Below are 12,783 nucleotides of genomic sequence, written 5' to 3'. Positions count from 1 at the left end.
GCTTGCCTGGTCAAGGCACATATGGGAGTTGATGCTTCCAGCTTCTGTCTCTCCTCTCTCTCTCTCCCTCTGTCTCTCCCTCTCCTCTCTAAAATGAATAAATAAATAAAAATTTAAAAAAAAAAAAAAAAAAAAAAAGAATGTTGGGCAGATAAAATATATTATGCTGGCCCTGGCCGGTTGGCTCAGCGGTTGGCCTGGCGTGCGGGGGACCCGGGTTTGATTCCTGGCCAGGGCACATAGGAGAAGCGCCCATTTGCTTCTCCACCCCACCCCCTCCTTCCTCTCTGTCTCTTCCCCTCCCGCAGCCAGGGCTCCATTGGAGCAAGGATGGCCCAGGCGCTGGGGATGGCTCCTTGGCCTCTGCCCCAGGTGCTAGAGTGGCTGTGGTCGAGGCAGAGCGACGCCCCGGAGGGGCAGAGCATCGCCCCTGGTGGGCAGAGCGTCGCCCGCCCCTGGTGGGCGTGCCGGGTGGATCCTGGTCGGGCGCATGCGGGAGTCTGTCTGACTATCTCTCCCCGTTTCCAGCTTCAGGGGAAAAAAAAAAATTTTATATATATATATTATGCTCACTTTGTTAAAGACGGCACTGCCCCCGTGGAGGCCTGTGTACCCAGGTGATATTAATGTGTGTTGGGGGCGAGCTGTGGGCAGGCAGGATCCTTGTAGCCTGGGGCTTGGTTTTAGGACTAAACCTTTCCCACTCTTTTTGATGTGCAGTGGTACAATCCCATCATGCCTCAGATAAGTGACTTTGTATTAGAGACTTCCCTATTTTGTATACTGGATTAAAGGGGGGGGTTGTTTTTATTTAATTTTTTATTTATTTATTTATTTATTTATTTTTTACAGAGACAGTGAGTCAGAGAGAGGGATAGACAGGGACAGACAGACAGGAACGGAGAGAGATGAGAAGCATCAATCATTAGTTTTTCGTTGCGCATTGCGACACCTTAGTTGTTCATTGATTGCTTTCTCATATGTTCCTTGACCACGAGCCTTCAGCAGACCAAGTAACCCCTTGCTGGGGCCAGTGACCTTGGGTTCAAGCTGGTGGGCTTTTGCTCAAACCAGATAAGCCCGCACTCAAGCTGGGGACCTCAGGGTCTCGAACCTGGGTCTTCCGCATCCCAGTCCGATGCTCTATCCACTGCGCCACTGCCTGGTCAGGCAATGAAAGGTTTTGATTTCTACACTACAAAATGGGTGCAGACCGGGAACTTGCTCTCTTGGTTCCTGAGATTAGCATTAGAGAGGAGAGCAGAGAAAGGCCATGTGTAGGATGTGAGGAGAAGCAGCCAAGATGGTGGAGTGCTGAGTGAGAAGCCAGTTTGTGCAGAGTTTGTGCAGGGAGAAGGAAGGAGATGGGGAACAGAGGTGAATAAGTCTGGTGAGCTAGAAACCTTTGATTCTAGGAAACTCGAATAAGTCAGTAGCTTTGTGAGCATGGAATGAGTGGGTTTTGGAGCCCAGTGTGTGTTTTTACTTGCCCGCTGGGTGCAAGCTAGAATTAAAGATGATGGCCCACCAGTTCGAGGCTCCGTTGTTTCATTACCGTTTGTTCGAATCCAATGCGAACCTGCATGGGCCAGGCGGCTGTGATGGTGGCCCTGGCTACTGGCTTTACAAAGAACCCTTTGCCAGTTTGCAGATCCCTCCTCATTGCTCTCCTGCCCACAAATCCCAACCACATTGTTGAGCTGTGTGTTACCAGAAAGCAGAAAGTGACTGGGCCCAGAGCGAGCCTGCCTCGGGCCAGCCTGGAGTGTGTGGGTTTTTTACTTCATGCAGGAAAGATTTCACAGTACGAGTCCAGGTGACTTTGACGGCATGTTTATTAAAGCTGGGGACATGGAACAAAGAAGGGCTTAAGAAAAAAGAAGGAACAGGAGAGAACCTAGGCGGGGCCACTTGGCTCACGGAGAAATAAGTCAGAGACAGAAGCGAGCCAAGGGAGAGCTGGCAGCTCACCGGAAAATCAGAGAAAAGAGAGCCCCGGAGACTGGTTTGGGGGTTAGCCCGGGATGAGCTGACGCTGCTCATTGCTCCCCTGGTTGCAAGTCTCATGAGGACCCTTAGAGATTAGGAAATGCATTGCCTGTGGGGCAAGAACAGGGGGAGGGACAGATATGGGTGTGCTCCCAGGAGGAAGAGTGTACCAATTCTGTGCTGGCTTTAACTAACCAAGGAACTTACACTTGAAATTTCCCGTCCTGCATCAACGCCTGAATGTATATCAGACTTCCAGATAACTCTCTAGTTACCCCTGAAGAGCTAAAAAAAGGAAGGTCAGCCTGACCAGGCGGTGGTGCAGTGTATAGAGTGTCAGACTGGGACACAGAGGACCCAGGTTCGAAACCCCAAGGTCACAAGCTTGAGCGTAGGCTCATCAGCTTGAGCGTAGGGTTGCTAGCTTGAGCGTGAGATCAGAGACATGACCCCATGGTCACTGGCTTGAAGCCCAAGGTCGCTGGCTTGAACTCAAGATTGCTAGCTTGAGCAAGGGGTCACTCACCCTGCTGTAGCCCCCCACCCCCGATCAAGGCACATATGAGAAAGCAGTCAATGAACAATTAAACTGCCAAACTGATGCTTCTCATCTCTCTCCCTTCCAATCTATCTGTCCCTCTCTGTCTCTCTGTCTCTGTTACACACAAAAAAAAGAATGTTTACTATCCAGACCACTGACCATCTGAAGCATTACCATGTCAGACCAATCCAGAGACAAAGAATGCAGGCTTTATTCTTCTCAGGCGTATGCTTTTTACTCAGAATGCTCTTCTTCTCTGGAACACTCTGGGTATTTTCTGGTTGGGTTTCTGGTTTGCAAACCACAAGACCCTTGAATAAATCTATTCAGAAATAATATTTTTTCTAGCCAAAGCCTCCATACTCTTTTTTACTTCGTTCAATGCAGCCTTATTCAAGTCTGCATCTTCCCTGGTTCTCATCATCTGCTCCGCCCTGGAGCAGAAGCTGCGTGAGGGCAGGGATGTCATGAGGTGGCCCATGGCCACACTCCAGGCACAAGCACAGTGCCAAACTACAGCAACCACGAGTGCCACTGGCAGGCCTCTTACCTGTGCCAGCTCTGTTCTGCGCATGTATTAATCACTTAATTCCCTCCACAGCCAAAAATACGGGTGCCATTATTATCACTTCCCTGCCCCCATTTTATGACGAAGAAACTGACACACAGAGAGGTTAAATCACTTACTAAAACCACAGAGCCAGGCCCTGGCCGGTTGGCTCAGTGGTAGAGCGTCGGCCTGGCGTGCAGAAGTCCCAGGTTTGATTCCCGGCCAGGGCACACAGGAGAAGCGCCCATCTGCTTCTCCACTCCTCCCCCTCTCCTTCCTCTCTGTCTCTCTCTTCCCCTCCCGCAGCCGAGGCTCCTTTGGAGCAAAGATGGCCTGAGCGCTGGGGATGGCTCCTTGGCCTCTGCCCCAGGCGCTAGAGTGGCTCTGGTCACGACAGAGTGACGCCCCGGAGGGGCAGAGCATCGCCCCCTGGTGGGCAGAGCCGGGTGGATCCCGGTCGGGCGCATGCGGGAGTCTGTCTGTCTATCCCCGTTTCCAGCTTCAGAAAAATAAAAAAAATTAAAATAAAATAAAATAAAATAAAAAGACAGCAGAGCCAGCCTGACCTGTGGTGGCGCAGTGGATAAAGCGTCAACCTGGAAATGCTGAGGTCGCCAGTTCGAAACCCTGGGCTTACCTGGTCAAGGCACATATGGGAGTTGATGCTTCCAGCTCTTCCCCCCCTTATCTCTCTCTGTCTCTCCTCTCTCTCTCTCTGTCTCTCCCTCTCCTAAAATGAATTTAAAAAAAAAATTTTTTTAAAGCACCTCTTACCTAAGAGTGTGCCTTATAAAAATAAAAAATTTTTTTAAAAAGACCACAGAGCCAGGATAGAGCCAACATATCAAACGCAGCCAAACTAATGGGTTTTGAACAAATGAATTCCTATTTCAGAGAAAAGGAAAGCGAAGTTCAAAGGGCCCAGGGGAGGGTGGGCTGTGGGAGGGAAGCCCCAGTCCTCGGGCCTGAGAGCTGCATCCTCTCCCACCTGCAGCCCCGCTGCCGTCTGGCGGGAGAGCAAGGCTGGAACCAGCACTCCGTCAGCAAGGGACGGCCCGGCTCCGAGACCGGGGGCTGCCAGCCTCCCTCATAATTAAAGACACACATTAAAGGCAACTCCTAGGTACCATTCAATACCCATTAGGCTGGCAAAATAAACGCAGAAGGAGAGACGGGTTGGCAGACTGTGGGGAGGGGTGCACACGCACACAGCGCTGACAGCCCTCAGAATGGTTTCAGTTTCCAGAGGCCAATAAAACTGCCACAGCCCTGTGACCCAGCACACTGGCATTTGGGAACACACCCTGAGGAAGAAGCCCGAGAAGAAACACAAACAGAAATGTGTCTGAAGCTGCCCCTCATACTGGACACACCCAGGTGTCCACCAAGAGAACCCAAATAAGCCACGGCTTGCAGACGAAATCCCACCCCTGCTTCTCGTGGTCGGCCCAGCCCCGACTTCCCTCATCTTTCTCACTCCTAGGACCTAGCACATGCTGTTCTGCTACCTGGATAGCCCTTCTCACCTCCACCTCCATTTTCCTGGCTATCTGTCACCTATTCATTTTCCAGTCACAGCTAGAAGTCATTTTCTCCCTCCCTCACTGCGTGGGATGTGGCGGTGTAAGCAGTGTGCTTCTTCTGTAAAAGTCCGAACTCTGACCCAGGCATCCCATCAACTGCTCCACCACGCTCCCTGCAAATCCTCACCCGTGAGCACGCCGAGCGGGGAACCAGAGCTGGTCAGCACTGCAGCTCCGTGAGAGCACACGCTGGGGCTGGCCCGACCCTGGGGCCGGCAGGGCCCACGCCTGGCGTACCCAGTGTCCCCAGAGCCCAACCACAGTGCCTGGTGCAGAGATAGGCCTCAGCAAACAGCAGTTGGATTTAAGATACCTGATGTGACAGCGGGGATACAGGGGGCAAGTGGAACCCCCAAAGGTCTGAACACATCTTTCATAACTACATAAGTACATGCCCACAACGATCAGAAGAGACAAGCAGCTTTATCTTGGGAGAAGTCCCTGAGATCATAAATCCATCTTTGTGGTGGTGATGGTCACACAACTTGGTGAATAGACTAAAAACCACTAAACAAAAAAATAAATTAAAAAAAAAAAAAACCAATAGTGAATTGTGAATTTTCTGATTTATGAACTGTATGTGAAAAAAACTCCATCTTTAATGAGGCTAAAGTGGCCCTCATGGCCTAGCTCAGGGGAGGGGTGGGGGACAGGCTGTCATCCCCAGCAAGCAGGACCTACCCGGGCCTCGGAGGCTGGCTGATTTGGGCAGGGGTAGGAAAGGGTGGGGTGTCCCACGTGGTGAACATTGTCAGGGCCATACTGAAGAGGCAAAAGCTTGGAGGACCCAAAAGCTAAGGACAAGGAACTGGGTGACTATGAAGAGCAAGGCTGCAGGGAAAGAGGTTGGAGAGGGGTCGCTGGGGACACGAGGCGACACAAAGATCTGGAACAGCTTAGTGTATACTCTGCCAAGGTTGATGGGAGCAGCAGGGAGGTGACACTGTCCCTAGGGAGGCCTTGGATCCCCAAAGGTCCCTCCCTCTGCTCAGATACAGTCCCCCCTGTGTGGCCCACACTTGTTCACCCATAAACCTTCTCTTACTAATAGAACCCCAATTTTTTTTCTTTCAGAACCCCAATTTAAAAAAATTTTTTTTAATTTATTTATTCATTTTAGAGAGGAGAGGGAGAGACAGAGAGAGAAGGGGGGGAGGAGCTGGAAGCATAAACTCCCATATGTGCCTTGACCAGGCAAGCCCAGGGTTTCAAACCGGCGACCTCAGCATTTCCAGGTCCACGCTTTATCCACTGCGCCACCACAGGTCAGGCCTAGAACCCCAATTTTAGTTAGACACATGGCAGCGCAGAGTAAAGTTGGTATTCTCCAGCTTTCTTTTTTTTTTTTTTTTTTTTTGTATTTTTCTGAAGCTGGAAATGCGGAGAGACAGACTCCCGCATGTGCCCGACCGACCGGGATCCACCTGGCATGCCCACCAGGGGCGACGCTCTGCCCACCAGGGGGCAATGCTCTGCCCCTCTGGGGCGTCGCTCTGCCTTGACCAGAGCCACTCTAGCGCCTGGGGCAGAGGCCAAGGAGCCATCCCCACCGCCCGGGCCATCTTTGCTCCAATGGAGCCTTGGCTGCGGGAGGGGAAGAGAGAGACAGAGAGGAAGGGGGGGGGGGTGGAGAAGCAAATGGGCGCTTCTCCTGTGTGCCCTAGCCGGGAATCGAACTCGGGTCCCCCGCACACCAGGCCGACGCTCTACCGCTGAGCCAACTGGCCAGGACCTTCTCCAGCTTTCTTATAGTTGATATGATCATGAGAAGTTCTGGCCAATGAGGTATTAGTGGAAATGATATGTGGCAGCTTCTGGAAAACCTTAAAATACAGCTAGCACCCTGGCCGGGTAGTTCAGTTGGCTAGAGCATCATCCAAGGTTGTAGGTTCGATCCCTCGTTAGAATCAACCAATGAATGCATGAATAAGTGGAACAACAAAGTTTCTCTTTCTCCCTCTCATTCTTCCTCTGTCTCCTCCCTTCCTCTCGAAAATCAATCAATCAATATATATTTTTAAAAGTTGGCATGAGTCTTTTACCACCTGTCCCTCATTTCCTCCTTCTTGCTGGCTGGATTATGACTATGATGACTGGAACTCAAGCAGCCACAATGGATTGTGAGGCAGAAGCCAGGTGTTTAAAATGACAGAGCAGCAAGATGGAAGGAGCATGAGTCCCTGACAATCATGGAGCTGCCAGATAGCCCTGGAGTGTCAAACTTCCTACTGTGTATCTGTGAGCCAAGCCAGTCTCAGTCACCACTGTCTACATCTCTCTCACGCAATTCTACTTCAGAGACACTAGTCAACTTTATGCTGAAACAATGGGAACAATGTCCAGGAAGGTGGGGAAAGAACAGCTTTCTCTCTCCCTCCCTTCACTTCTTTACTCCTTCCTAAAGCATAGGCTGAGTATTTCCCGTGTTCCCCATCCTGAGCAGGGCACCTTATCTGTGATAAGTAAAATGATATGATACCCAGCCCAAGCAGGGACAGTCGATGGAAATATAAACAGCATGACACAGACTGCTATGCACGCATTAGTACCGAGAATCTGTGCATTCACACACAGATATGACCCTGTCTTCTCCAGGAGCTATACAAACACACACGAGCCCCACTGCACATATTTTCTCTCTCCTGTGTGGCCAAGCCCCAAACTCCACCAGCAGGGTGTGTTCCCTTGGAGCCAGCAGCTTCCAATGCTTTGTATCATGGCAACTATGTGGCTGCACCCTCGCCTGGTCTAGGCCAGGAATAGCAGGTCCCTTCCCACCTGCTCATTCTCTCAGAAGCTCAGGTGTGACTCTCGAGGGCCTGGCAGAGTCTCCCTGAGGACATCTTCCCAGCTCCGTAGGGGAGACTTCAGGCACCAGGTAACTTATGGAGAATGCTGGGGGCCTAGAGACAATAGACAGTAAGAGTCAGTAGCCCCATTATACTGATGAGCAAACTGAGGCACAGAGAGGCATAGCCACAGAAATCCTGTTGCAGGCCTGGGCTTTGACCTCTCTACACTCCTAGCTCTTTCCCTGCTGACACGGAGGCTGCAGGGTGGAAAGCAGGGGTTCTTCTTATTCTCCTTTCTATAACCAAAATTCACAAGGCATCTACTGGGTGCTAGGCGCTGTGCCAAATACTTTAAATTGTCTAAAATGTTCCCCACAACATCTCTATGAGGTGGCTTGGATTTTTCCCACTTTACAGATGAGGGAAACTAAATCGCCTGCCCAAGGTCGCCAGCTTCTTGGCAGATCAGAATTTCCGGTCTGGTAGTCTCAGCCCAAAGCCTGGTGGCCCGCTCTGCTCAGAGGCTTCCAGATGGGGACAGAGGGCTCACCTGGAATTTCTGGAAAGACTTCAAGGGTTCCTGAAACTGTTAAAGAACATGCCGGTGTCCCTCTGTGCACATGCACACACATGTGTGAACACACATTTCCTAAGGGAAAGGGCATTGCTCTTAGCAGTATTTCAAAGGAACTCTTGACTCAGAAAAGGCCGAGACTCGATGACGCTTGGCCTTCTGAGTCGGGACTGCTGTGGCCTTGAGGTCAGGACAGGTGGGTAGGTTTTACTTGGGGGAGTTCTGGGCAGCTGTTTCAGGGCAGGTGGATAGGTTGGTTAGTTGGTTTTAATGTTGGCCTTTTGGCCATCAACAGCCCCAAAAGGTCATGCTTGCTGCTCTGCCAAGCACAGCCTCAGGCCTCCAGAACCCACTGGCCAGGCCACCATGGCCTGGTTTCCCCTTATCTGCAGGCCTGAAACCCAGCCTGTCCACCAGGAGCTCTGCCATGTTCTCTTGCCATGTGATAGTTGATCTGGGGCCCCTGGAGCAGCTCACAGGACACTCCTCACCCCAGCAAGCTAACCATACGGCCAGCAGACATGAACCAGAAGTGTTTATTGCAGAAATCTGGACAAGGCTCCAACTGGGTGGCCCAGCTGAGGCTGGGCTGGGGCACACTGCCCCTGACTAGGCAAATGAAACAGGAAAGAGTAGGAGCATGTCTGCGCCCAGGGCCTCAGAGCTGCGAGAGGAGGTTAGGGGCCAGGCTGCAGGTGAGGCCTGTGCCATCTGGCTCCACGTTCAGGGACTTCACTATTCCATCGTCTATCACCATGGAGAACCTGCCAGAAAGGGGGGGAAGTTACAACAGCCTGCGCAGAAGGCTGGAAACAGGGGGATGGCAGGGGAACCCCACAGAGGACCCTCCCACTTTTACCTCTTGAGCCGTCGATTTCCAAAGAGGGACACCAACGAATCATCTAGTAACAAATCTGTCTCCTAAGAAGAAAGAAAGGCAGAAAAAAGGGTCAGGAACCCACCGAACAAGCCAAGAACCCCAGCGGCTCCCCCATTGGTCATGTCCCTCCGAATCCCTGCATCCAAGGACCAGCAGAGGGACCACCCTGCAGGGCAGGGGCTGAGGGTTGCACTCACCTTCCCAAAGGCCCCAGTAGGGTCAGCCAGGAGCCGAACCTAAAGAGAAAGTACAGGTCACAAGAAAAACCTCCGCCTGGCCCGATGCCCTGTGTGACCCACACCTCACCTTGCCTTCTGCTTTGTGGGCTCGGCCCCACTCTTCAGTCACGAAGACGTCGTTAACACTGAGACACGCCACCACCTGGACCCCCTTGGCCTTCAGAGCCCCAGCCTGCTCCACGTACCCTGGCAGGTGCGTCTGAGGAGGGGAAACGGAGTCAGCAAAGGGACGACCGCCTCTACTCCTCAGCCTACCCTTTACTGCCAGGCCTTCCTCGCTTGGCCGGTTCCACACCTCTCATCAGACAGGGTTCCTTCACGCCTTAGCCACTAGGAGCTCGGATCCATACTGAAAGCTTCCTTGGTCAAGACCAGGAACTTCCCGTAGGCAGGGTTATGTCTTGTTTACCCAAATGCCTTCCATAGTGTCAACTGTGATATTGTGTTATGATACCCTTCCTTCTGCATTCCCGGTACATTAACCTCCTCACAGCCTCTGTCTGCGGTTTTTTGCAACTGTCGTATCATCTGCACACTATTGTTGCAAGCTGCCCCAGGAGAACGTGAGGGAACTTATAAGCAATACAAACATATCCACAAAATCCCAATTGCCGAACGCCAAAAGGGCAGGGCCTCACCTTGGAACAACCAGGGGTAAAGGCCCCAGGGACTCCAAACAGCACCCCCTTCTTGCCCTTGAACAGCTCTGCCAGGTTCACCTTGTTCCCAGGCTGCCCCTCAAACACCACCACGGATGGAACGGCATCTCCCACCTAGAGAGAAGGACTCCAAGGTAAGCGTCGGACACTGGGGACAGGTAGGGAGGGCAAGGGAAGGGCAGCAAGCCAAGAGCCAGGGGGTCGAAGGGCCTGGTAGCTGTTCCCGGGAGAGGCAGGGTTGACAAACGGCAGGAAGTCCAACCTTGTCAGAGCTTCCAGAGGTCCCCCCTTCCCTGTCATCCTCCCCTCTTCCCCCACTGCCTGGTTACCCCACATCCTCCAGGTTTCAAGGTGGCCCTATGCCTCTTTGCAGGCCTGTTGGTGACAACAGAAAAGGGAAAGAAGGCCTCTGGGGTGTTGCAAGGAGTTGAGTCAAGAAGCTGAGTTACAGGAAAAGGAGCGGGATAACCGGCAGGAGGGGGAGGGGTGGGGGCGGGGGGGGGGGCGGAGCCTGCACTTTGGGAGGGGGCTGACAAATGGAGGGAGAGGATCCTGCCAGCTCTGCATCCCACCCCCAAGATGAGAAAAAGAGAGGGCAGCAGAAGGTGGGGAAGTTTTGGGGGGAAGGTGCAGGTCCCTACCTTGGGGAGGTATATAACAAAAGAAAGACCCTACTGAAGCGGAAAGATCGGTACACCTGGGACTGTGGGTACACCTGGGACTGTGTGAGGGCTTCAGGGCAGGAGGGAGCCCAAAGGGAGGGGCAGTCCGGGCTGGGAGCAGGACGAAGCAGCGGGGCGAGGGGGTCAGAAGAGTTGGGGTGGGGGGCGTTGTATGGAGCTGGGGGTGGATTAAGGTAAGGGGAGTGAAGGACTCAGCTGAAGGGTGGGAATTAGCTAGCTGCGGGCAGAGTGGGATGGGAAACACAGTAGGGGCTCTAGGAGACAACATGTTTCTGAAGATGGGGTAAGACCCTGGCAGGGTAGCTCAGTTGGTTACGGTATCTTAGCCAGTTCCATCCGAGTTTAGGGCACATATAAGAATCAACCAATGGCCTGACTGGGACATGGAGGACCCAGGTTCGAGACCCCAAGGTTGCCAGCTTGAGCACAAGCTCATCGGCTTTGAGCAAAGCTCACCAGCTTGAGCTCAAGGTCACTAGCTCAAGCAAGGGGTCACTCGGTGTGCTGTAGCCCCCCCCCCCTCCCCGTCAAGGCACATATGAGAAATCAATCAATAGACAACTAAGGAACCATAACGAAGAACTGATGTTTCTCATCTCTCTCCCTTCCTGTCTATCCCTCTCTCTGACTCTCTCTGTCTCTGCCAAAAAAAAAAAAAAAAGAATCAACCAATGAGCCCTGGCTGGATAGCTCCACTAGTAAGAGCATCGACCTGAAGTGCTGAGATTGCTGGTTCTATCCCCGGTCAGGGCACATACAAGAACAGATTGATGTTCCTGTCTTTCTCTCCCTTCCTCTCTGGCTAAAATCAATAAATTAAAAGAAAAAAAATTTTTTTTAATTCAATCAATGACAAAAATAAATAGAATTAACAAATCAATGTTTCTCTTTCTCTCCCACTTCTTCCTCTCTCTAAAAGTCAGTTAAAAAAAAATTAAAAAGATAACCCTGGCCAGCTTCACTGGTTGCAGCATTGTCAGGAAACACCAGTCAGGGCACTTGAATTGTGCAACCAATGGATACACAACTGACCGGAGCCAACAACTGAATGCTTCTCTCTCTCTCAAATCAATTTTTAAAAAATGGGGTAAGAATGATGCCCAATAACCTGACAAAAGTGTGCAAGCTGGCACCGGCCTGTTAGCTCAGCTGGTTAAGCACCCTCCAGAAACAACAAGGTTGAGGGTTCGATCCCCGGTCAGGACACACACAAGAAGCAACCAAAAAATGCATGACTGAGTGGAACAACAAATGCTTCCCTTCCCTTCCCCTTCCCCTCTCTCTGGTCTTTCTAAAAATCAATAAAAATTAAGCCCTGGCTGCTCGATTGGTTGGAGCATCCTCCCAGAGTGCAGAGGTTGGGAGTGGGAATCCCCAGCCAGGGTACATACAGGAGCAGGTCTATGTTTCTGTCTCTCTAAATAAATAAATAAATAAATAAACAAACAAACAAACAAACAAAGCGCAGCAGGGTACAACTGGGTTAGTAACGGAGCTTGAAAAGAGACCCTAGGAGGTGCCAGAAGGCGGGGGGGGGGGGGGGGGGGGGGGGGGTATTCAATCACCTGGAAATGGTGGAGACCCAAGACAGGGTACATCAGAGTTAATGTGGAAGAGAAGGCTGGAAAGCCTCAGGGACCATCCCAATAAATGGGGCAGGAAATCTTTAAAACTGGCAAGAATGGTGGCGCAGCCACGGGATTTGTTGAGGGAAAGAGGGGGACAGACGACGGGAGGAGACTCTAGGACGGCGGAGAGGAGTCGGCAGGGCAGGAAAAAGGGACGCCAGCAGGGTTTGGTGCTAGGGGGCCACAGCCTTCAGCGGGACTGAGGACCTTGGAGAGGTGGAAGGGGGAGGAGGAGGGAGTCAGGCCTGGCCGTACTGGGCGAACAGTCACCTTGATCGGGGCCATAGCGACAGCGGCGCTTCTGAAACAGCGGGCTCTGCCAATTGTCCACTCTAGGCCTTCTTCCAGGCACCCTCTGCCTCCCGCCACTGCCGCACAACGGACTGCGCCCGCCCGAGCAAGTGCCGAGCGCGATAGACGGCCCAAGCTGCACATCCCACTCAGTCCTGAGGCCTCAAACCGCCCTCCCCGCCCTCGCCTCCGCCTCCGGGCCGCCGCGGGAGGTAGGGCCAGGAATGCGTTGCCGCAGCAAAACCCTGCAACAGGCGGGGCCTCAGCGGATCGCCTGGACGCACCGCCTCCCCCTGCTGGCGTGGGCAGCACGCTGTGGGCGGAGCCTTCAGGACGCTAGGCGGGGCTATCGGCAGCCGCGCAGCTTATTTGCA

General features: G+C 52.5%; 1 protein-coding gene across 1 annotated transcript; it reads right to left on the bottom strand.

Annotated features, from left to right (window-relative positions):
• Window positions 1-8,547: 8,547 nt before the first annotated feature.
• Window positions 8,548-12,651, bottom strand: PRDX5 (peroxiredoxin 5). Its single transcript, XM_066251895.1, has 6 exons — window positions 12,389-12,651; window positions 9,787-9,921; window positions 9,216-9,347; window positions 9,107-9,145; window positions 8,889-8,950; window positions 8,548-8,793 (listed from the first exon to the last, which is right to left on the bottom strand). Exons 1-6 carry the CDS (start codon window positions 12,551-12,553, stop codon window positions 8,688-8,690), a joined length of 639 nt encoding a protein of 212 aa, XP_066107992.1. The 5' UTR covers window positions 12,554-12,651; the 3' UTR covers window positions 8,548-8,687.
• Window positions 12,652-12,783: the final 132 nt, after the last annotated feature.

This window comes from Saccopteryx bilineata, chromosome 1, assembly GCF_036850765.1.
Source record: "Saccopteryx bilineata isolate mSacBil1 chromosome 1, mSacBil1_pri_phased_curated, whole genome shotgun sequence".
In the NCBI taxonomy this organism is placed as follows: Eukaryota; Metazoa; Chordata; class Mammalia; order Chiroptera; family Emballonuridae; genus Saccopteryx; species Saccopteryx bilineata.
This window is presented reverse-complemented; position numbering and strand designations above follow the sequence as displayed.

Coding starts and splice junctions, on each gene's coding strand:
- PRDX5 (XM_066251895.1), bottom strand. CDS start 12,553: ATGTGCAGCTTGGGCCGTCTATCGCGCTCGGCACTTGCTCGGGCGGGC. Junction 9,922..12,388: donor TCGCTATGGCCCCGATCAAG/GTGACTGTTCGC, acceptor CCTTCTCTCTAG/GTGGGAGATGCCGTTCCATC. Junction 8,951..9,106: donor CTACTGGGGCCTTTGGGAAG/GTGAGTGCAACC, acceptor CTTTCTTCTTAG/GAGACAGATTTGTTACTAGA.